The following is a 21,936-nucleotide window of genomic DNA, read 5'->3' as shown; positions in this document are numbered from 1 at the left end:
TCGAGGTGAGGACTCAGTGTGTGCAGTCTGGTCTGGACACCACCGGCAGCCTTATCCTTGTGCCTCGACGTCTTGGCCCATGGCTCAAAGAGTGGTGTAGAGAGCCCTGCAGGGTCCACCTTGACCTCTGACCTTCATTTAACTGTACACACATGTTGGAGTTTTACTATCAAAAGAGGATGGCTAAAAGGCACACTTAGCAGTCATATAACCTGTTTATCATCTTTATCACTTTTATTTTCTAGTTAGTAATAAACTTTCAGAGACCTATTTTTTTAGTCACCTGGGGAAAATAAGTGGCAGTTTCATCTCTAGCCGATTATTCTTGTCACACATTTCTCTGCAACTTCTTTGATATTTACTGATATGCTATTAGCTGTTGACTTTTCATTTTTAGCTTATTTGTCTCAAAATGCTCTGTAGTTGCAAAGGTGAGTAGAAAGCCACAGAGCAAAATGCGCAGGGAGGGGAGAGGAGGGGAGGGGAGGGGGAAGGGGCTGGCCCCACCCCCCGTGTGTGGGGGAGGGCAGGTGTGCTGTCATGGATGGGCCGGACACAGGCAGGAAGCAGCCTGCCGTGCTGCTGGGGAGACCCCCCTCACCACGCCGCCCTTTCTGGACACACGCACTGGAACACACTCCTGTCTGTTTTCTGGTTGTGTAAATCTGCAAGTTCAGGTTCACATTGACTCTTAAAACAATCTCTGAGGTCTCTGCCCTGATATTCACGTCGTCTTCCCCACTGGGCTCAGAGGGCAGCTAATTGACCTTAAAGAGTATTCTGAGCACACTGGACTGACAGCTGCTCATCTGTGCTAGAAGGTGTTAAAAATAGTCCTGGAGTTCCTAAATTAGTAAGCTTTTTGTTCTGAGAAAGCAGCGAGTGCTTTGTGGCAGGTAGGCGAGTTGGGCTGGAATGCATGGACATCTTTATGGTTATTTAATGAGTTGTTATTAATGGTTTCGTGGGAAGAGGGGAATGTCTTTGAGTTTGGAAACAATATGGAATTTAGGATAAATTCTTGGATGTAGAATTGCTGGGTGAATATTTTTACAAATCAAAAAACTGTAATGAAAACCAACCAAATTCAGGACTTCTGCCAGCAGTTCCAGCACACTTGCAGATGGCAGACCTTGGTTTGAGCAACAGAGGACTGAGTTCTCCTAGGACTCCCTGCTCAGGGAGAGCTTGTGCGCATGCGGGTGGGCGGGCTGAGCCCCCAAGGCCGGTTCCAGCAGAGCCCGTGGCTGTAGACAGCCACCCACCAGCCGCTTCTAGTCCTGAAGAATGGATGCCGTCATCAGTAGTGCACTTACACGTGTGGACAGACACATGCTTGTGGGAAGAGCTGTCCTACGGTGTGTGTGTGCGGATGGCGCTACCGCAGAATAGAAAGGCTCGGACTGGACTGGGAATGCGAGGAGCAGAAGGAGCAGGGGCGTCTCCAGGAGCCACTTCTGTGTTCTTAAGGGCACAGCAGTCAGTTTTTCTGATGTGTGGTACCAAGTGTGGTTATGTTCAAAACAAAGTAATTTTGACTTCAAACCACCTTTTTTGTTGTTGTTTACCTTAATCTGTGTTACAAATGTATATTCATGGGGTGATGAAAATATTCTAAATTTAGGTTGTAGTGATGGTTAGACAATTCTGAATATACTGAAAACCATTGAATTGTACACTTTAAAAGGGTGAATTATCTCAGTAACACTTTTTTTTCCACTTTATTTTTTAAATTGAAGGATAATTGCTTTACAGAATTTTGTTGTTTTCGGTCATACATCAACAAGAATCAGTCATCAGTGTCCCCTCCCTCCTGTACCTCCCTTCCATCTCCCTCTCCGTCCCACCCCTCTAGATTGTCACAGAGGCCCTGTTCGGGTCTCCTGAGTCAGGCAGCTGATTCCCATAGGCTCTGTTTTGCATGAGGTGCTGTAAGTCCCCACCTCAATCTCTCCATGCATCTCTCCCTCTCCACCCCCATGTCCTTGGGCCTGTCCTCTGTGTCTGTTTATCCACTGCTGTTCTGTCTCAATAACATTGCTTTTTACAAAAAGGAAAAAAGAACATATATGTAAACAATTATTATGGACATGAGTTTGAGCAAACTCAGGGAGATAGTGATGGACAGAGAAGCCTGGTGTGCTGCAGTTCGTGGGGTCACAAAGAGTGGGACACGACTTAGCAACTGAACAATAACAAAACAATTATTGATTTTCCAACTTCGTTCCTGGGTGGAGTCAGAATCTGGAAGATCCTGGCCCACAGTGTCTCCTCCAACTGTGCAGACCCTCCCCATGCCCCTCCCAGCCCAGCGGCTCTGAACACCCCTCCTGCTGGCTGCCTCACCTTGTCTGGGAGCCTAACGCTCCAGCTTGACGTTCCACTACTTGTCCAAAATGCACAGCCTGGTGGGGATTGGAAAATCACATTTGAGTTAAAACGTGGGGGATGCCTGTCTGTGGACCCTGAATAAGTCCAGTTCCTGCCAAGTTCAAAGCTCACCTAGATCACAACTTGGTGTAGTTGGGAGCTGGGTGGCTAGATGAGTCCCCATGTAATGGATTGAGAGGCTGTTTGAGGTGGTTGGAGCAATTAAGAGAGTCAAAATAAAAGCCAACATTTTTATATTACTTTTAAAGATTATTTTTCTGACTATAAAAGTGGTATATGCTTATTGTAGAATGTTTTAGAATGGTGCTTCTTCGTTTCTACTCTTATTCACTAAGGCTTATTCGGAATGTGGCCCTGCCATAGACCCTGAACTAAGTTGGAGCCCAGGAATCTGCCTTTTTAAAAAAATCCGGGTAGTTCTTAGACATGTTGAACTCTTACAGCCATCTGTATTGAATATACACACACAAACGATAAAGAAAAAACTTAACACGCAATTCTGTCTCTTCGAGATGGTCACTGTCTAGGCCGATTCCTGACAACAGCGTCCCCTCTGTGTTTGTTGTCTTTATGTGTTTTTACAAGTTGAGTTCATATTGTATTTGTAGTTTGGTGCCTGTTTCCCCTTTCCCCTGTTTAATGCTACATCCTGAGTGTTTTCTCATGGTGTTAATATTCTCCAGAAACAGAATGATCAGACATTCGGTTTTCAATCATCTTACCCTGTATCACTTTAGAAAACGTGTCCCCGGGGGAATGGACCTCCTTGTCTCCTGCTGCACCCTGTTCTGTAGATTAGCAGAAGTTCCAGCTTGAGGGGATTCGCGTGGCTTTCTTCTCTGGGTGGGTTCATAGGAAGGGAATATAATTTGGTATCTCCTTAGTTTCACATGCAGATAATTTCATAGCCAGATGACTTATGAACTGTTTTGTCTGGACTTTCCATTAAGTACCCGTTTTTAGTTTAGCGTAAGTGGATGCATTCGTAAACCACGTCATACCTGCATCTGGTCCTATTCCTGCTGTTTGACATTAGGTCGATTAGTCTCTGGCAGGTTCCTGTATCTTAGAAGATTGTTTTGTATTTAATTTTAATTTAGATTCCTAATCATTAAGAGGTAATTAAAAATATTTGAAATATCTTTCTTTTTCCATGTTTCATGTGAGTAGCTAACGTGAGGGTCTGCAACTTAATAAGCATCAGCTACAACATGACTTAGTGGTTCATTTCCTTTAAACAGCAATAATCATCATTATACTATTTATCAGTCTACATACTTTTCAAGTTTTATATGACCACTTTGTATCAAAAGACTTGTCAGTCAGAAATAAACTGAGTTATCTGCAGAATACCTAAAAGCAATAACTCTAGATTCCCTTTATTGTTCAGTCGCTAAGTTGTATCCAACTTTTGCAACCCCATGGACTGCAGCACGCCAGGCTTCCCTGTCCTTCACTATCTCCTGGAGTTTGTTCAAACTTATGTCCATTGAGACAGTGATGCCATCCAGCCATCTCTGTTGTCCCCTTCCCCTCCTGCCCTCAATCTTTCCCAGTATCAGGGTCTTTTCCAATGAGTCGGCTCTTTGTGTTAGGTGGCCAAAGTATTGGAGCTTCAGCTTCAGCATCAGTCCTTCCAATGAATATTCAGGGTTGATTTCCTTTAGGATTGATTGAGTTGATCTCCTTGCAGTCCAAGGGACTCTCAAGAGTCTTCTCAAGCACCACAATTCAATTACGAATTTTTAAGAAAGAAATATGCAAGTAATTTTGTGTTTTTTCCTTAAGGAGTATTCACTTGCAGAAAATACTAAAATGCCCCCCCTTTCTTCTGTGACAGATGCCAGAGATGCAGAGCAGTTGAGCAAGAACAAGGTGACGCACATTCTGTCTGTGCACGACAGCGCCAGGCCAATGCTGGAGGTGAGGCTGCTGATCTGTGCACCTGTCTGTGCTGTGCTCCTGGGCGGGGCAGCTGGCCAGGCAGTCTGTGCTCTGCAGCAACAGCTCCGTGTCCTGGCTGTGCTAACCCGTGCTTGGCCACGCCTGGGCCTGGGCCTCTGGCTGGGCTGGGCCGGCAGTGGGGTGCTTCTTGTTCTCACCATCCTCCTGTTATGTCACTACCTTGGCTTTCTTGGCTGAACACCGAAGAACAGGCTGATACAGTGTTTTCCTTTAGATTTTAAGGACATTTAAAACCCATTTTCATTTCTTTCAAAATTACCTCTTGTTTTAGAATCCCAAAGAATTCAGGCTGCTCGTTTCCTGATTTTTTTTCCATTTGAGCTCAATTGTCAATCATTTGCATTTCGGAAAACAAGGCCTCTGAGGATAAATTGTCCCTAGAGATTTTCTAGTCCTTCTCTCTGCAGACGGTCAGTGAAGAAGCTGTTGTTGTATTTCAGGTTTTAAAGTAAATAGGATGTGTCTGCCTGTACACTGATTCCAAAAACATCTTCAATTTTACTTTAATCGATGGTTTGAGCTGTTGGCTGGGAGCACAGTCTCTGTTTATTAGCCTTGACAAAGCCCAAGCTACCTCTTTTCAGAAAATAGTGTGAATATGGTTGTGAGATGTATGTGTGTGTTTGTTTCTATTTCAGGGTGGGGTACTGGAAGGGAGGTGTGGCTCATTCTGAAAGAATCGTCATTCAAGCAGTTTTCACTAAAATTCATATTATACAAGAGTAGGTAATATATTCTTATTTCAAAGTCATCAGTTTTACCTGGCCATTAGAGCTGCCGGATTTCAGTCAGTATTCAAAAAGATGAGAACTTAGAATAATAAGCAATTCAACTGACGACATCACCATAAGAGGACCACAGGAGGTGAACGGGCTCTTTCTCTGGATCCGAGCTCGCAGTTCCCTCTGCTGCTTTGTCTCATGGTTTTGTTAAGGTGCTATAATTTGTGCTGCAGCATGGTTTTATTGGAAACCACAGCAACAAAGCATCGTTGTTTCAAAGGCTGACATCTCCTTTGAAAATAGGTATCCATTTTCCATGTATCAGCAAGAGTTTGTTAAACACATGGCCAAGCTATGGCCTAGGTGATAAGTTAAATGTAAGCTGATCATGATTGACTTGCTCTTTAATCACAAGATGAGGCTTGCTGCTGGTGCTAAGTCACTTCAGTCGTGTCCGACTCTGTGCGACCCCATAGACGGCAGCCCACCAGGCTCCCCCGTCCCTGGGATTCTCCAGGCAAGAACACTGGAGTGGGTTGCCATTTCCTTCTCCAATGCATGAAAGTGAAAAGTTAAAGTGAAGTCGCTTAGTCGTGTCTGACTCTGTCGACCCCATGGACTGCAGCCCACCAGGCTCCTCCGTCCATGGGATTCTCCAGGCAAGAGTACTGGAGTGGGGTGCCATTGCCTTCTCTGAGATGAGGCTTAGGTTTCCTTTATTTTAATCAACTGCAGCGATGTCCTGCCTACCCTGACCCTCCAGGCTGCCTCGTGGCGTTGTACCCCGCTGCCCACAGCCGCCGTCACGTAGGAAGCTGGCTGGGAGTCTGTGCCACCGCCACTTCTGCCCACAGAGCTGGCCTTCAAGTCTCGGAGGAAAGAGCCCCGCCCTCGCCTGTCCCACCCCCCCCCCCACTTTACACACAAGAATGAGGGCTGGAGGGCTGGCGAGTGGAGCCCATGCGATTGCAGCCTGGTGTAAACAGAACACTGTTGATGTAAAAGTCTCAGTGCTCTGGGCAAACTGTGTTCCCTCACCAGCCGTGACTGCGTATCCTCTTTATTCCCTGTGAGAAACAAGGGACCCTGTGCCTTTTCCCCATGAGACTGCCTCTTTGATTTGGAGATGTCCTGTTTCAGGCTTTGGGTGCTGTTACTATCTCACTCAGTAAGTACTTTCCTGTGATTTCATGTTTACTTCAAGTTGGACCTCTGTTTTATAGCATAGCATAGTTTATCACTGCCCTTCTTATTTTATTCATTTTTAACTTCACGAGTGATTCATGAGTATGTTCTTATTTTAAACATGAAAGCAATAGATTCTCTGATTGCACAAGTGGGGAAAACAGGCATTAAAGTGATGTGAATGGGCCTGCTCGCCCTCAGGGAGTGGACAGAGGGAGTCCGCCAGGGTCCTGAGAGTGCTAGACCTTGGCTGAGCCCTCTGCCTGATGCATAAATGTAGTCGTCTCTCTTAAATTTCAAACTCAGTTCCAGAAGCCATAGTCTCACCAGGCTGAGATGAATCTGGGAAGTTATCTCTGTGCTGCGCTGGTCCTGACCCTTGGAGGAGAGCAGGACCAGGATGGGGTGAGAGGGAAGAGCGTGTGCCGTGCTGAGAGCCAGCCTGGAGAGGGCAAGTGGGACAGGACACAGGAGATGACAGAGCCGCCGCCTCCTTCCCGGTCTGGGGTTTCCAAAGCCCAGAGTGTTTATGGAATGCACCCCAGCTTTCTCTGGGCAGACCCGGGCTGAGGCGGGCTAGACGTGGGGAGGCAGTTACTGTCTAAAATTGAGAGGTTTTAGTCCTGTCACATCCTAGTGGAAGTTCTAAGGATCTGGAGACTCTGGCTGGGGGAGTGCCAAGTCATGCCTCCTGGCATGGCCCTGCCTCCACGGGACCACCTGCTCATCCCCAGGGCCCGGGAGCCCAGCCTGCACGATGGCAGCATCCTAGCTGCTGTGGTGTAACCAGACCTGGGGCCTAGCACGTTACCTCTAGCAAGTGGCAGAGCTGGGGAAGGGCCGTTGCCTCGTAGCTTAATTTCAAATAGGAATTAAGCCCAAACCGTAATTATAACATTGAAGGAGGAACATCCCTTCCTCTGATTCCACGTTGAGGGCCGGGCCTTCTGCTAAAAACGTTTCCCTTTTTTGTGAGCTGTGTCTTCAGCGCCTACTGGTTGCTCCAGATTTGAGGGGGTGGTGAAAACTGCTGTCAGAAAGACAGCGCTCTTTCAAATCAGAAACCCTGTGTTGTTTGTAGGTGCTGAGGAAGTAATATTGAGCAATGAAAGGTTTCTCCCTTCCCCTGAGAAAAGAACCAGAGGCCTGTCTCTCTAATGTAAGAATTTCAGAGTTTGTTTCATTTTTCATGTTGGTATTTAACCAGAGCACCTGCAGGAAACAACTATTTTTCACTATTAACAAAAATACTTTTAAAGTATTCTCATTCCTTCAGTGGGCTAATGACACAAAGAATTTAATTTTAAAGTGATTTCTATTTTCAGATTAAATAGAAAAAAAATAGTTTGCATACACATATTCACAACAGGGCACTGTGTGCATGCCAGACAGGTCTTCTGAGCTTGAGTTCAGCCTGGATATTCTTCCCATTTTGAGCTGTGACTTGTATTTTGAACCGTTTATGCATTTGTTTTTGCTTTCCAGATTAGGATGTTTTTATAGGCCAGCATTTATTCCTGGTGATTCTGTTTTATATTTTCTTTAACATGAAAAACATTTTTTTTGAGGTGTCCAGGCTCAGAATTTAACGCTGTTGGTTCTGTTTGCAGCTGACCACTTCTGCTGGCTCTGACCCTTCCCGTGTCTGTGTGTCTGTACATACAGGTGCGTGTCTCCCAGAGACGCCGGTCTGTGTGGACGGTGGTCCCGAGCGCCTGAGGGGCTCCTGGAGGGGCCTGGTCCCCCGCCACCTGTCTGTCTGGTGGCCCCCTCCGTTTCTCACCCTCAGAAGCTTTGCTGCCTTCCCAGATGTAAACAAGCCCATCCAAGGTGTGCAGTGGCACTTGAAGTTTAAGAGACTTGCTTCTTTGTCCACGTCTCTCTCTCTCCCTCCTCTTGCCCCCGCTCCTGACGAGTCCTCCCATCCCTCAGAGCTGGGCCCAGCTCTTGGTCTGAGAAGGACACTGCAGTGCCTGCCAGGCTCAGGCCTGCTGCCCTTTCCCTGTAATGTCTGTGGTCATCAAATGGCTGTCTAACCTCTGTCCTCCTGGGCTGGTCCTAGGCCACTGCAGGCAGTGGGTTTCTTGGTCTCCCCAGCACTCAGCCCGGCTCTGGCTTCTGAGTGTGCTTCTGACAGACTCCATGCCGAGTGCTTTTCAGCTTCACCGCCAGGTGAGAAGCCGTGTCTCTGGGGGTATGTGCCGGACTTCAGGGTGTGGAAGAAGAGTGGAGTCTCACTGGCCACAGCGCTCTGTGAGGTCAGAGGTCAGGTGGTGCAGGGCTGCCTCCCCGGCACCCCCACAGTCAGGGAGCCCGGTGTGCAGATGCTCAGCACGCGCAGTTGGTGTGGCCTGCAGTCCAGAAGAGCCTGTTGCTAAGCTCCCGCCACTGAGTGACGCTCCTGTAACTCCCTGACAGGTCTCAGTGGTCTTTCGGCTGCCTTGGGTCTGCATCAGAAGTCTGGTCCTACAAGGACAGTGCAGTCTCAGATACGGACAGTGGGTGATTAGTTAAAAGAAGACTTCCCACATCAAGGCAGGTGAGGTGGGGGCAGAGTTCGCTGAGACCTCGTCTCAGGCTCCGGGGGCTTGGAGGCAGACCGTGGGAAGCTGAGGCCCACATTCCGATTCACAGGGAGACCTGTGCCCACTTGTCTTCCTCAGAGGCTTCCTAGGCAGAGCCAGCTCTGCCCTCCTCCCGACCTGGTGACCTGGCCAGCTTGGCTCTTAGGACCCCGAGCCCCGTCCTGTCCCTTCAAGTCACAGGAACTATTGCCATGAGCAAGAGCCTGTTGGACAGCACACACCTCGTGCCGGGCACACAGGTGTGGGCAGGAGGCTCCCTGCAGGTCTGCTTGTAATCAGGAAACTGGAGCTGACCTGCACACCCAGCCTCTGTAGAAAAGAAATACTCTGCAGCCATTGAAAAAGAAGAGGAGGGCTTATGCGTATGCAGAGGAAACAGTTAACTGCTGAGCAAAAGAAGCAAGTTGTAGAATAATACCCACACTATGACCCCACTTATGTGAATTACATTAATAATGGACTCCAGTACGTACACGTACGGGGCTTCCCAGGTGCTGCTAGTGGTTAAGACCCGCCTGCCAATGCAGGGGACTTGGGTTTGATCCCTGGGTCGGGAAGATCCCCTAGAGAAAGGCATGGAAACCCTCTTCAGTATTCTTGCCTGGAGAATCCCATGGACAGAGGAACCTGGCGGGCTACAGTCCCTAGGGTCGCAGAGTTGGACAAACTGACGTGACCTAGCACGCATACACGTACATATGTGTGTGTAAAGGCACAGATAAGAGTTTGCAAGGACCATGTCATACTCCTAGGATTGACAAAAGGGAGTCAGTTCAGAGAAGAGGGTGGGAACACAGAGTGTCACTTTTTTCTTACTTATTTTCCTCAATGGGAGGGTCCTCATAGTATCTTTTTGGATGGCGGGATCATGAAAGGAAGATAAACAGGTGGCCACCTCTTGGAGTCTAGAGCAGTGACAGGCAGGCTGCACTTGGATGTCTCGGCATGGCTGGAATGGGTTCTGTGTTTGGTAACAATGTCCCCCATGGATTCACATGTAAACGTGTGACCTCAGACATGCTGCGTGCTTGTCATCCGTGGTCAGTGCCCACAAAGCGCCTCTCTCAGCCATCCTGATCTTCAGGGGGGAGACGGCCGAGACACACTTTCTGACTATATACATTTTATTTGCAGCATCAGCTGTGTTTTTCCTCTGATTGTTTCAGTTGAGTGAGTTTATACCCTTGTAGAGTTCACAGATCCCCTGGTGATACAAGTTGAACACTGGGCAAGAAATCCTGATCGGAGTGGCTGGAGGGGATGCGTTCCGTCACTGTACTGGCATCAGCAACCGCCGCACTCTCGTCACTGCTGTTGAGGTTCAGGGCCTTGAAAGCTGCTCGCTGTCGGCCCTGGGGCGGTTCTCAGCCTGACAGCTGTTGCCATCTCTCCACTAAAGTCTCTGAGCTTCGGTGGCACGTCCTGTACCAAAGGTTTGCAGCTTTCATGTGTTGAGGTAAATTTGTTTGAAGCCAACCCCAGACTTAAATAGAAATGACTCAAATAGAAATGATTATGGTAGGTATCGAAAACTGTCTAGTAATCTCTCTTTCTTAAATCCAGCTGTGTCTGAGTTCCATGTGTGGGGGCAGTCAAGTGCAAAGACGGTGGCCCCCCTCCATGCCGGCCCCTGGCTGCTGGTCCTCTGTGTCAAGTGGAGGTCTGGAGCTGGAATCCCAGCTTGGATGGCCCAGAGGGGCAGAAATCATCGGGGGCCACTGGTTCTAGAGAGGAAAGCGGCCTTCTCGTCTCTGAGTGAGCATGCTGTGCTAAGTGCCTGGCTCCCTGGAGCCCCTGCCCTTCAGCTGTGGGTGGTCTCTTGACTTTGCACACTTACCGATTAGCCTCTCCACTCAAGTGAAGACTTTCGCACAGCACTCTCCTTCCTAGACTTCCCTCTCAAGTCCCAGTTTCATGAGCATTTCCTGCTGAGCCCCGCTGTGTGCTCGGGCCCTCAGATTAGTGCCAAGCGCTGCTCCTCATGCAGGGGTTGGGGGTGCTCCTGGGTCGGACCCCTCCCAGTCCTCAGTGAGGGATATGACAGGGGTAGGGTCTGCTGGGACTCGCAAACCAAGGGCTCAGGAGAGGTGAGGACCATGTCCTCTCCCCGCTGCTCCAGCTGGAACGGCAGCCTGGACACACTGCAACAGGATGGCCCGCGAGAGCCAGAGCAGGTGGCCAGGGCACTAGCTGGTCTGTTCGTGAAGAGCCTCGCTCCATGGGCTGGAGGTTGGGAAGACTTTGTGAAGAGGAGTGATGAGGCAGCCTGGCAGGACTGGTATGTCCGGTTCCGGGGGAGGTGTGTCTCAAGTGGGACCAGCCCTTCCTGAATGGTCAGGAAGGGGGAAATGAGCCCTGGGGACGTAGGACACGTGTGGATGGCGGCTGGGTGCCGAGTGGCTAGGGTGGTCAGCACGGTGGGACGAGGGTGGTGCCATCTTCGGTTCTCTTTTTGGCTAAATTGGGCGTTATTCCTTCACATTCAGCAAATGCTGGTTGAGTACATACCTCGTAGCAGGGATTGGGTGTAAGACAGTGAGAAGTAAGGTGCGGCCCAGCACCAGGAGATAGGCATGGAAATCCTAAAAACATGCAGACTTGTGCCTTCGCCGCAGAGCTGAGGGGCTGGGGCCACCTCCCTGCCGGGTCCTGCAGGCCTCGCCATGGGGCCGGCACCATGGAGCGCCCCTGGAGGATGCAGGGGCAGCTGGGGAGGGGCAGGACCTGCGGGGGGCCCAGGTGTGCAGGCACAGGCAGGCTCTGGGACGCTGCAGGGCTCAGCTGAGCAGGTCTGCAGGGAGCCAGGCTGTAGGGGGCACAGGGATGATCAGGGGAAGTTTCATTTGTCAAGCTGAGGAGTCTGAGCTTCATCTTATGTGAAGCAGTCAGTAAAGGTTCATGAACAAGTCAGGTGACACACTCATGTTTCCTTCCCGGGAGGTGGGAGTCAGTAGAGCTGAAGGACTGTCAGCAATGAGACGGCAGGCACGCTGCGGCTGCACTCACGCCTTAAGTTGATGGAGCACACGCTCTTGTCTTAGAAAGGCCACAGCCTGACGGGACTCACTTTCGTGGGGCCTCAGAGTCAGCATGTTTCTGGGTCCAGGTCAGGACAGTGCAGCAGACCAGTGGGAGTCCCGTGTGTTGTGGCGGCCGGCGGCGGGCCCGTGGGTGTTGCGGGTGTCACAGGCTCCTTGGGAGAAGGGCCTTCAACTCTACAGTCAAAAGTTTGAACGAGCAGTTAAAGGTGGTTAGTTGGTTAAGACCCAAAGCAGAGTTAAACGGCTCTATGGGGGCCGTTGTTGTTTTTAGCCACAGGAAAAATACTAATTTAAATGTAGCCTGGTATACTGAAGACTGGTTTAAGCAAATCTGCTACCTGCAGGTGCTCCTATAATTCATTCTTTGGTAGCTGCTGCCCGTGGGCCCTGAGCCTGCCAGGCCTGCAAGGGAAGCGGGCCCACCTGGCCCGAAGCTTGGGGGAAGCAGCGGCCCCAGACGGTAGGCTGCCTCGCTGTGGCCGAGGTCCTGCCATCCCCTCTCTTGCTCTGACTCCTGGGATGGTTTGGAGCCTGTGTGTGCCCCGAGGCAGAGGCTGGTGTCAGGCCCCAGGTCTGGATTGAGAAACTGTTTCTCTCCTTTCAGTTGTCACCACAAGGAGCACAGATGTCATTTCAGCATTCGTAACTGGGCAGGGTGTCTCCACCAGCTCTGCCCTCTCGTTCAAGGGAAGACCAGTGAATGCGTGGTGAGGGGGCGGCAAGCCGTGGTTGCTGCAGCCCTGGCTGCCGGAGTGGACACTGTGCATCTGGGTCTGAGTGGGAGCCTCCTCTGGAGGGCCAGCTGTGGACCTTGTCCCAACTACAGGAACCACGGCTGGAGCCTGAGAAAGGAGAGGCCATCCAGTGTTACTCCCCTAGCCAGGAGGGATGCTCCCCCGACCCATGTGGTCACCTGGGATCCAGGGCAGCAGAGTGGAGCCCAGAGCTCAGCTTCGGCCTTCTGGTCTGGGGAATTGTCCTTAAGCCAAGACATTTAAAGGTCATTCCAGACTGTGCTGGCCCTCAGAGTGGTCGGGGCCTGGCGATGGTGGGCCTGGTCCCACCTGAATTTACCTGTTCAACCAGACCAGTCCCCCAGCCTCTAGGTGGAAGCCATACCCAGATCCACAGATGGACCTGAAGTGACTGAAGTCAGGCTGCGTTCATACAGACGCCCTGACACACTCACGCTCCCGACTCATGCGCCTGAACCGGCCCCTCCCCAAGCACCTGCTGTGGCCCCTGCGCTCGCTGGGGCTTCTTGACCAGTGCTTTCTGCCAGGCATTTCTAGGTCCTGCCCATCCCAGGGACTGCTGGCCTCCCCACACTGTTCTCCCCTCTGTGCCCACTGCGAGAGGATGCAGCTGTCAAAATAAAAATAGCTGTCAGATTGCTTTCAGTGGCAGCTGGTGGGGAGGGAGGGAGGGCTTGGTGAAGACTGCACTTCAAGGAAGGCCTGGGACGCTGATCAGCCTTAGAGCCAAGTGAAGAGAAGCCCCCGGTCCTGTTGGGGGCTGGGCACCCACACTGCAGTGTGACCCATGCGCCAGGGAGCTCAGTGGTCTCTGACCCCCACACGTCCCTCCCTCAGAGAGAGAGGACGCGCTTCCTGACGCCCAGGGGAGGCGGGAGTCATGGGCTCATGCACTGGCGGGCACCACGTTTGTGTGTCCTGATCTGACCCCACCCCCACAGGACTGGCCAGCTGCCAGGCTAGGGACAATGCCCTGCTCTGGGTCCGTGTTTGCTAACCCTTTTGGGGGTCTAATCCCATTTGGAGGATGCAACGTCATGCCCAAGGGACCTGGAATGCTGCTTAGGAAAAGCTGCTCAAGTTCTGAGGCTCGGTATTGCGCTGGAGGACGTGTTGGCAGCCTGCGGGAAGGTCTCGTCCCACTGCGAGGGGTGGAGTCCGGACTCAGGTGCGGGAGCACGGACAGCATCCCAAACGCTCTGGTCCTCCCCGAGGCAGCATCCAGCACCGTCCTTCCTGCAGAAGGTGAGGATGGTGGGCCTCGTATAGTCCAGGCGGCTGGCACACGATCCTCCAGGCCCCGCGACCTCTCTGTAGCCTGGTCTGTGGTGGCAACAACGCATGCCTTGTTCCTTCACTAGCACTTCCAGCCACTCAGTGTGCCACACATTGAATCTCATCTCCTTGTTTAAAAGAATCCTGTGCTGGAAGGAAACCCCTCAGCCCCTCTCTCTAGGGAGCAAGGCGCGGGGCTGAGCACGAGCAGTGGTTTAGAGTCGGGCAACCCCGCCGTGTCCCCACGCCTCCCGCACGAGAGACGCGCTCCTGGTCGTCACGGAACTATGGGAAGCGTCTCCATCTGAGCAGGGCTCGGCACACGTCCGTCAAGGGCCAGGTGGTGAGTGCGTCAGGGTGCTGTCTTCCTCTCCTCTCATCCATGTCGTGACAGGAGCCGTGGGTGACACGCAGATGGCAGGCGAGGCTGTGTCCCGATGCACATGGGCCTGTGTGTCAGCTCCTGTCCTCATGGCTGGGTGGCAGGGTTCGCAGCCAGGCGTACCTCAGTGACAGAGCCTGCATGTTCCTGGAGCCCACATCAGGCCTGAAGCTTGGGGCTACTGCGTCCCCAGTGCAATGCACACCTGAAAAGTCCTGAGCACCCGGCCTGCCTCCACCGCAGGGATGGCTTTCCACGGTTAGTGGGTCCGGCCCATGCGTCCCACGGAGCCATTCAGAGCACACAGGACATGCACATGGAGGCTGTTGGGTTGCCCGGCCGGGGCTGTGCATCCTGCCAGCCACAGGGGCGCTGGCTCCCTGGACATAGGCTCTCAAGGCACGCAGGAGTTTAAGATTCTAAAAATGGATCCCCTCCCTTCTTTCAGTGACCCATTATTGATGGCTAGAGAGAGAGGAGCTAGGCTGCAGCAAGAACTGAGCGAGGACCCAACTCGACGGGGACAGTCTGACGGGGAGCCCGATCCTCCCACGCCAAAACTGTCCTGTCCTGGCAGCAGTTAGGGCAGTCGTCTCTAGAGTCCACCTGGGGCAGGGAGACAAGGTGGGGACAGCTTTCTGAGGAAGCACCCCCGCCCCCGAGACTCCTGAGGGAGAGAAGGTTCCATGGGACCTGGGGGGCACAGGGCGCCTGAGACACGGCAGCCAGGTGGTGGGCTAGGCGAGCTGTTGGCAGAGGGGCGGGGTGGCGTTGTGATAGAACGCGGGGCTTGGGAGGGTCTTCTTCACTTTGCTGACGGGCTGTTTGACCAGCTGAGATGGGCAATTAGATGAAGCTCCACCTTTGTGTCTCTTACAGCCGGACCATCCACTGATCACTCCCAGAGTGCTTCATCCACAGTGACTTTCAGCGTGGTCGTGTAGCATTAGCACCTGTTAGGTGACCCTGTAGAATTGCTCGGTTGGGGAGATTTTGCCTAAAATGCTCCGTTTTCATGAGTCCCGTCAGGCACACCCCCAGCAGGAAGAACCTGGAAGAGGGTTGGTGGTGTGGCTGGCGTGGCCTCCCCATCGCCCACCCGTGAGGCCCAAGGAGCTCGGACACACTGACTGTGCCCACTTGAGCAAAAGGAGTTTGAGCAAAAATAAGCACTTGGTTTCTCCATCTGTGGACCTGACAAGTCAAATGCATGTCATCTTTTGACTAACCTGAAAGAAGCCAACAGGTGCTGGAGGGCTCTCATTTGCATTTTTTCTCACAAAATCAAACTGAAGGCTAAATCTTGTCTCTCCACTCTGACCTTCCCACCCCTCCCCACCCACCGGGCACCACAGAGTTCTTGGAAGTTGTTATTTGTGGTAGAGTTTCCTAAATTTAGCTGGTGCAGAACAATCAGTGGCCAACGGGGACGTTAAGAAAATGCATCGTCAGTTTAGAGCCTGGACTTCGGACGTTTTATGTGCAGCTAAGGGAGGATTGCCTTCTGCGTGGTTTTCTACAGTAGTTTCTTTGAGACTTTTGCTGGGGTATCAACAGCTAAACAGAGAGGTCATGGGACCCCACCCTCTGGACCTTCCCTGCTCAGGGTTTTACGCTGATGTCCAGATGCAGTCTCTGTGCATATAATTTGTACTATTTCTCCTTAAAACACTAACTGGTGACAGTTCTTAAACTGAGGAGAAATACTGATCAACGTGCCAGGACGTGGGCTTTCTCCACAGTGAGGCTCTGCCGGGGGCGGGGGCGGGTGAGCAGTAACAGACGCGAGGCCGTCAACCCTGACCCGTTTGTAAGCAACTTCAGGTCAGCAGTTGCCATCCTTTGGGTCTGTGACCTTTAAGAGTGTGCCCAGACTGATGTTTTCAGGGTTTACCTACCTTTAGGTTTATATTAAAGTTCAGAAGCTGTCAAATTCGTAGAGAAAGTAGAAGGTTCTGAGGGGCTGAGGCAGGGTCGGAGTTAGTGTTTAGTGGGGAAAGTTTCTTTTTGGGGAGATGAAAATGTTCTAGAGACAGATGGCGGGAATGTGAATGTGAACACATGTAACGCCAGTGAGCTGTACGCTTACAATGGTTAATCCTATGTTATGTATATTACACCACACAACAACTGGAGAGCGTGTCTCAAGGAGACAGACTTTTTTTAAATCGGTGGGCTTGTTTCTGATCAGGTGTGAGACAGTTCAAGCTGAATTCTTTTTAATTTTCTGTTTCTGTTCTGGACTCAGCATTTTGGGAGTGTGGTGAAACTAGCTCTCCTGGGGTCTCAGCTTATTTTCTCAGACTCTGCAGTGCAGCCCCCAAACGAGCAGTCGAAGGAAACCTGGTCTTTTCAGGGGACCCCCGTGCACACCTATTCTGCTGCTGACACTGAATGGGAGAAATGAGAAAACGAGGCTTGTGATTACATCGTTTCGCCTGTATTTCCTGATATCCATCCCATAGGAGCCCCCTCGCCTCCCACCGACGTTTCCTCATAGGTTGTAGGCAGGCACAAAGGAGTGTTCTCTAAGGGTCTCCGTTAGCCTTCCTGGGAGAGAGAAGACAGCTCTGCAGGGCTTGACTTTCCTTTGGAAAGTAAAATGTCAGCAAGGTTCTTCAGAAGACTCTTACTTATGATGTTTCAGAAAGAAAAAAGCAGTGAGTTTTAGAAATTGTACTTGAAACAAGCGAGAGTTTGATCCCTTTACGAGTCCTGAAATCAGACCCTTGGCCCTGCTTTTCAAGTACTTGCCTATGTATCATTTTAAGTGTCATCTTTAGTTTCAGGCCCCAAGAAAGGCGAAAACCCTACTCTTGGTGGTTACTATGCTTGTTGAAACAGAAAACTGAAAAGTATTAGAACTTTTGAGAATATAGTTAGAAAGCTCTAACCTTTTGTTCAAGACGAGCCTCTGGAATGCTTTCTGAACTTTCTTCTCACTCAAGTGCTAATTCCTGCTTCCTTTAAAACCTAATCAGAAGCTTCATCTAAAAGGCTGTCCTTGGCAGCCCTGCCTCACTCTCCCTTCTCTCCTGTGTCTCCCTACATTGTGTCGCGCTAACTGGTGGTACTTGGCCTTGTGAACACTCAGCACATATGCTTTTTGCCTTTTCTTCCCTCTGGTTCCCATTTTGTCAGTATTGATGCCATTCTCAGGACATGTGAGGACATTCAAAGTGTCATGGAGCCCGAAGAAATCTGTCTTTGCACTTCAGGGCCAGCTCTCTACACTAATAGTCTGTAACTTGACATTTATCAGTTCCAAAAAAGCTTAATGTTAATTGCCTTTCCACCAATCACTTTTTGGAAATACTGAATTTTTATTTATTTAGTAAGAATTTTATTTCAAAAAACATAATTGATTTTAGGGGTTTTAAAATAATAGGGGTAATATGAGGGAGGAAATGCCACTAAACGGATGCTATAGTAATGGAAACATTGGTGCTATTTGTATTACTTACGAATTTTTCAGATTGCTGTAGAATTTTGCCCTACAATAAGATATCCTTTCTTTTTTGCTAAACTTTGCATAGCTTAGCTAAACACACCATGGCCCTTATTCCTGTCTCTGTGAACTCCAGCACTACAGAGTGGGCCTTTGTTTCGGTCCAAGCAGATGAATCTATTCCACATCATCCTGAAACATTTGCAGAGCCCTGTCCTCTAATATTGGATGATCTCAAGTGTGTCCAGCTTTCTTGTTGGCGCTGAGGCCCTTCAGGCTGCCGGCACCCTGGCTGCTTTCTGAATTAGTAACTAACTGAACTGTACACATGTGCAGGCATCACAAGCCTTCTCTCAGGCACCTCATGTTCTGCACTCTGGCCTCCAAGGAGATGCTTTGTGCTTTGTTAATGACTAAGCCAGGATAAGTAGACGTCCTGGGTGGTGAGCAACTGAGCCTTTTTGGCAATTTTGACTCCTTTCTTCACTGCATTTGCATAGTTTGTTCCCTTCCTATTGTAGGTCACAGTGAGCCGCTGGGGCAGGCGGGCTGGAGGCTGACACCTGGAGCGTGTGTGTGTGGTGTGCCCCCCACGTGGTGTGGCTGTAGGTATCGTGGTCACCAGAATAAGGCTTGCACTTCACAATAGCTTTCTTTCCTTCTACTATGCTTCTAATATGGTCTTCACGTTAACTGGTCTTCACCGTGTTCTCATCATTCCCCAGACATTAGTAAGTACCTGCTGTGTGCCAGGCATCATTCCAGGGAAGGCTATTATTGTTGTTATTGCCTTTGAAAGAACAAGGTCTTATATTTCATATTTTCTGTGCCTTTCTTTGAAGCAGAGGGTCCCCAGATTTGTGGCGGGGGCTGCTTGTTCCTCCGCAGATGCGTCACAGACGGGATGCTGTAGCGGCCACACACCCATCCCAGCTGGCCCGGCCGAGGGCCCCGCGGGGCCAGGAGCAGTCTCCTCAGCCTCTGTGGGGCCAGAGGGGGCGCCCCTGGCCATGTTGCCTGGTTTTCTCCTGCCGTGTGGGGCCGGCCCCTTTCCCTTTGTGCCTCGGGCACCCCCAAAGGGAAGGAGACCCCGTCAGGAAACCCTGAAGAAGCAGAGTGCGTCCGGCACACCACGCTGGCGTCGAGCGTGGACGCCGGCGTCGAGGGTGGGCTGAGAGCTGTTTACCCGCCTCCTTCTCTTCCTCCACTCCATTTCTCTCTCTCCGCCAGACGTGTGGGCTGGGCTGGCCCTGGATTCTGCTGGAATCGAGGGGCTGTTGGTTGGAACATGTAGCGGGAGCTGTCGCCCCACGGAGGGACCCTCCGCGTGTGGCTGGGTGGCCAGCCGCCCAGAGCAGCGGCGCCAGGAGCAGGGCAAGTGGAGGCTCAGGAGGACCGGTCGGCAGGGAGCGGGGACGCGTGTGGGAGGGGGCATCTCACAAGCTTCTGGGCCCAATCCACAGCCAACCCTCCCTCGGGAACAAAAGGCAAAGAGTGAGCGAGTCATTTCAACGGAGAATTATGAGCTGATCAGCGAGTGTATCTACACCACCTCTTGTGTGGCCTCCGTGAGGGAAGGTGTGAAATGACTCCTCCAACAGTATCGTTTCCTTTTCCCTTTTCCTTCTCTTTACATCGGGCTCGCAGACCTCTGTGGTCAGGAGGTGTGTTAGAACTTTAGGCAGTTGCCTCGCTTTTTCCAGTCGAGCAGAGGAGCCCAGGGCCAGGGGACAGAGAGGCAGGAGACAGTGGGCCACGAGGCGAAGCTCGAGCGGGCGCTGGGGGGAGGTGGGCAACCTGTGGCTCAGGTTCTTCCCTGCAGCTGACCTTGCATTTCCCGTTCGCCTGTGGGACGTTTGGCCCCATATGATGAGCTGCTCTGTGGATGAGTAGCAATAAAACTCATCTTCTTTAAAACCCAGAGGGGCCTTTGTTAGAAGATGTAATGATTGACTCAAAATTAAAAATGTGTGTATGTGAGAGAGAGAGAGAAGCAGGAAAAATGTTGTTTCTGGCCTCTCTAATGGTGGGAGACAAGCAGGGGAATTGTGTCCCCTAACCCTGGTGACTCATTTGAAAAGACCCTGATGCTGGGAAAGATTGAAGGTGGGAGAAGGGGACAACAGAAGATGAGATGGTTGGGTGGCATCACTGACTCAATGGACATGAATTTGAGTAAACTCCGGGAGTTGGTGATGGACAGGGAGGCTTGGCGTGCTGCAGTCCGTGGGGTCGCAGAGAGTCGGACACGACTGAGTGACTGGACTGAACTGAACTGATAGGTCAGTTGGTAAAGAATCCACCTGCAATGCAGGAGACCCTGGTTCAATTCCTGGGTCTGGAAGATCCCCTGGAGAAGGGAAAGGCTCCCCACTCCAACATTCTGGCCTGGAGAATTCCATGGGCTGTGCAGTCCATGGGGTCGCAGAGAGTCGGACACGACCGAGTGACTGAACTGAACTGAACTGAAGCCTGCTCTTAGTTGCAGACAACAGCTTCCACTCTGAGCCCTGTCAGCAGAAGGGGGCCTTTTAAGAAAAAGTCCAGGCTTGTGCTCTCCTCAGAAGAGCTGGACAGACAGGCTGTCTTCTGAAGCTCCAGGGGCAACACGCAGACCACAGTACACAACTGCCCATTGAGACCTGCTGCCACGCCCACCCAGCACTCCCCGCCCGGCCGCCACCTGCACCTGCTGGGCAGGTGCTCCTCACCTGCTTGACTCTTCCCGTGTCCCGTTTCCAGATCTGCCTCAGGCAGGTGCGTCAGACGACGAAGCCAGGTCCCAGGTCCGCACCCAGCAGCAGAGCTTGAGAAACAGTCCATGTAGCTTCCATGTTGGAGTGTGGGATCGACAGCACAGAGGACCCCGTGCTCCTTACAAGGCAGCACTAGCAAATGCAACACAAAATTCCTAGGCATGTGAACTGACACTGTAACTGTGTCCAACTGCAAAAAATGCAAATAACTTAGAAATAATAGTTTGATGGCTTCAAATGCTAAGGGACTTGTGGTTGGCGGCACCATGATTCCACATGTTTCTCCTGCATTTACTCTCAGGTCGGTTATTTTTCTAGTTTTTGGTATGTCCCCCCCCCATTGATTTTTTATGACATGGTGGCTATATTCTGTTTGATTAGGCTATCACGAGAAAAAGGTTTAAAAGTGGTTTATTCATTAATAAGTCTTCATGGAGCCATATTGCTTTGAAAAGTTTGCTGAGATTTCTGAACTCTGTATTTTCACCTGACACTGTAGAGTTTGGGAACTGTACCTTAAGTCCCTTCAAAGAAGAGGTTTTAATAAAATTCAAGTTCAGCATGATTCTTATAGCATGAATTTGCATAAACATTTTTATAGATGTTTATAGTGAACAATATGAAGTTCATTTTTTTCCAAACTGAGTCATTCTTGTAAAAAAATTAGCTTGGTATATAAACTTTTACTGTCCTGAAAACTAAGCAAAACAAATCATTTCCAGTGTGTGCAGGTCCAAGCACTTCTTCAGTGGACTTACGGCTCTCCCTGTCCTGGGACTGACACACAGCATGTCTTCATGACAAGGCTTCTGTTCTCAGTGCTGCCTTTCTGGCCATTCAGGGTCTTAAGTGAAATAGATTTAAAAGGGAGAATATGAATGTGCATCGGAGGTGGTAGTTTTGAAACTCGGTAAGTGGACACTTACTGAGAAGTACTCTAATTATTTCGCTTTTCGTGTGCATATGGTCATGGAAAGTAACCAGGAACCTTAATTAAAGTTTCCCCCCAGTTCCTTGGCAACAAAGGATGAGTGAAAAACTTCTCCTTTTTATTTTTTATATTTTGACCCGAGTAAATAGTTCCTTTAAATTTTTTTCTCCACTGAGTATCATCTTTTTATTTTATATATGTTTTTATCATTCCACAGGGGGTTAAATACCTGTGCATTCCAGCAGCGGATTCACCATCTCAAAACCTGTAAGTTGGTTTCTTTCTGTATTATCTGGACATGTTAAAGGGAAAGGACGTGCAGTCACCAGAGCAGAGGGACCTCAGTGCCTGGCAGCTGCCCTGCTGGGAACCGGAGGCCCTCCGTCTGTGCTCCAGGTGGCTGGTCCTTCCACTGAGCAGCTCGGGTGGTGTGTGTGTCAGGGACTGACTTTGTAAAGGGTGTCTCAAACCATGCTTCAGCGTGTTCACATTTCCCTGTA

The 21,936-nt window shown here is 50.6% G+C and overlaps 1 protein-coding gene across 4 annotated transcripts in view; it reads left to right on the top strand.

Annotated features, from left to right (window-relative positions):
• DUSP22 (dual specificity phosphatase 22) overlaps positions 1 to 21,936 on the top strand; it is a 50,163-nt gene that overhangs the window by 12,315 nt on the left and 15,912 nt on the right. For 2 of the 4 annotated variants that reach the window (XM_070778512.1, XM_070778511.1), the window contains exons 3-4: positions 4,232 to 4,314; positions 21,654 to 21,703. The exons of 1 other annotated variant lie outside the window; for it this stretch is intronic. In XM_070778512.1, coding sequence (XP_070634613.1) covers positions 4,232 to 4,314; positions 21,654 to 21,703 — 133 coding nt within the window. Of the gene's footprint in view, positions 1 to 4,231; positions 4,315 to 13,330; positions 18,481 to 21,653; positions 21,704 to 21,936 lie in introns of those variants that run through there. One more of the 4 variants, XM_070778514.1, reaches the window with a different exon arrangement.

Source organism: Bos indicus, chromosome 23 (assembly GCF_029378745.1).
Source record: "Bos indicus isolate NIAB-ARS_2022 breed Sahiwal x Tharparkar chromosome 23, NIAB-ARS_B.indTharparkar_mat_pri_1.0, whole genome shotgun sequence".
Lineage (NCBI taxonomy): Eukaryota > Metazoa > Chordata > Mammalia > Artiodactyla > Bovidae > Bos > Bos indicus.
Note: the sequence above shows the minus strand (reverse complement) of the source record. Positions and strands in the feature narration are given on the sequence as shown.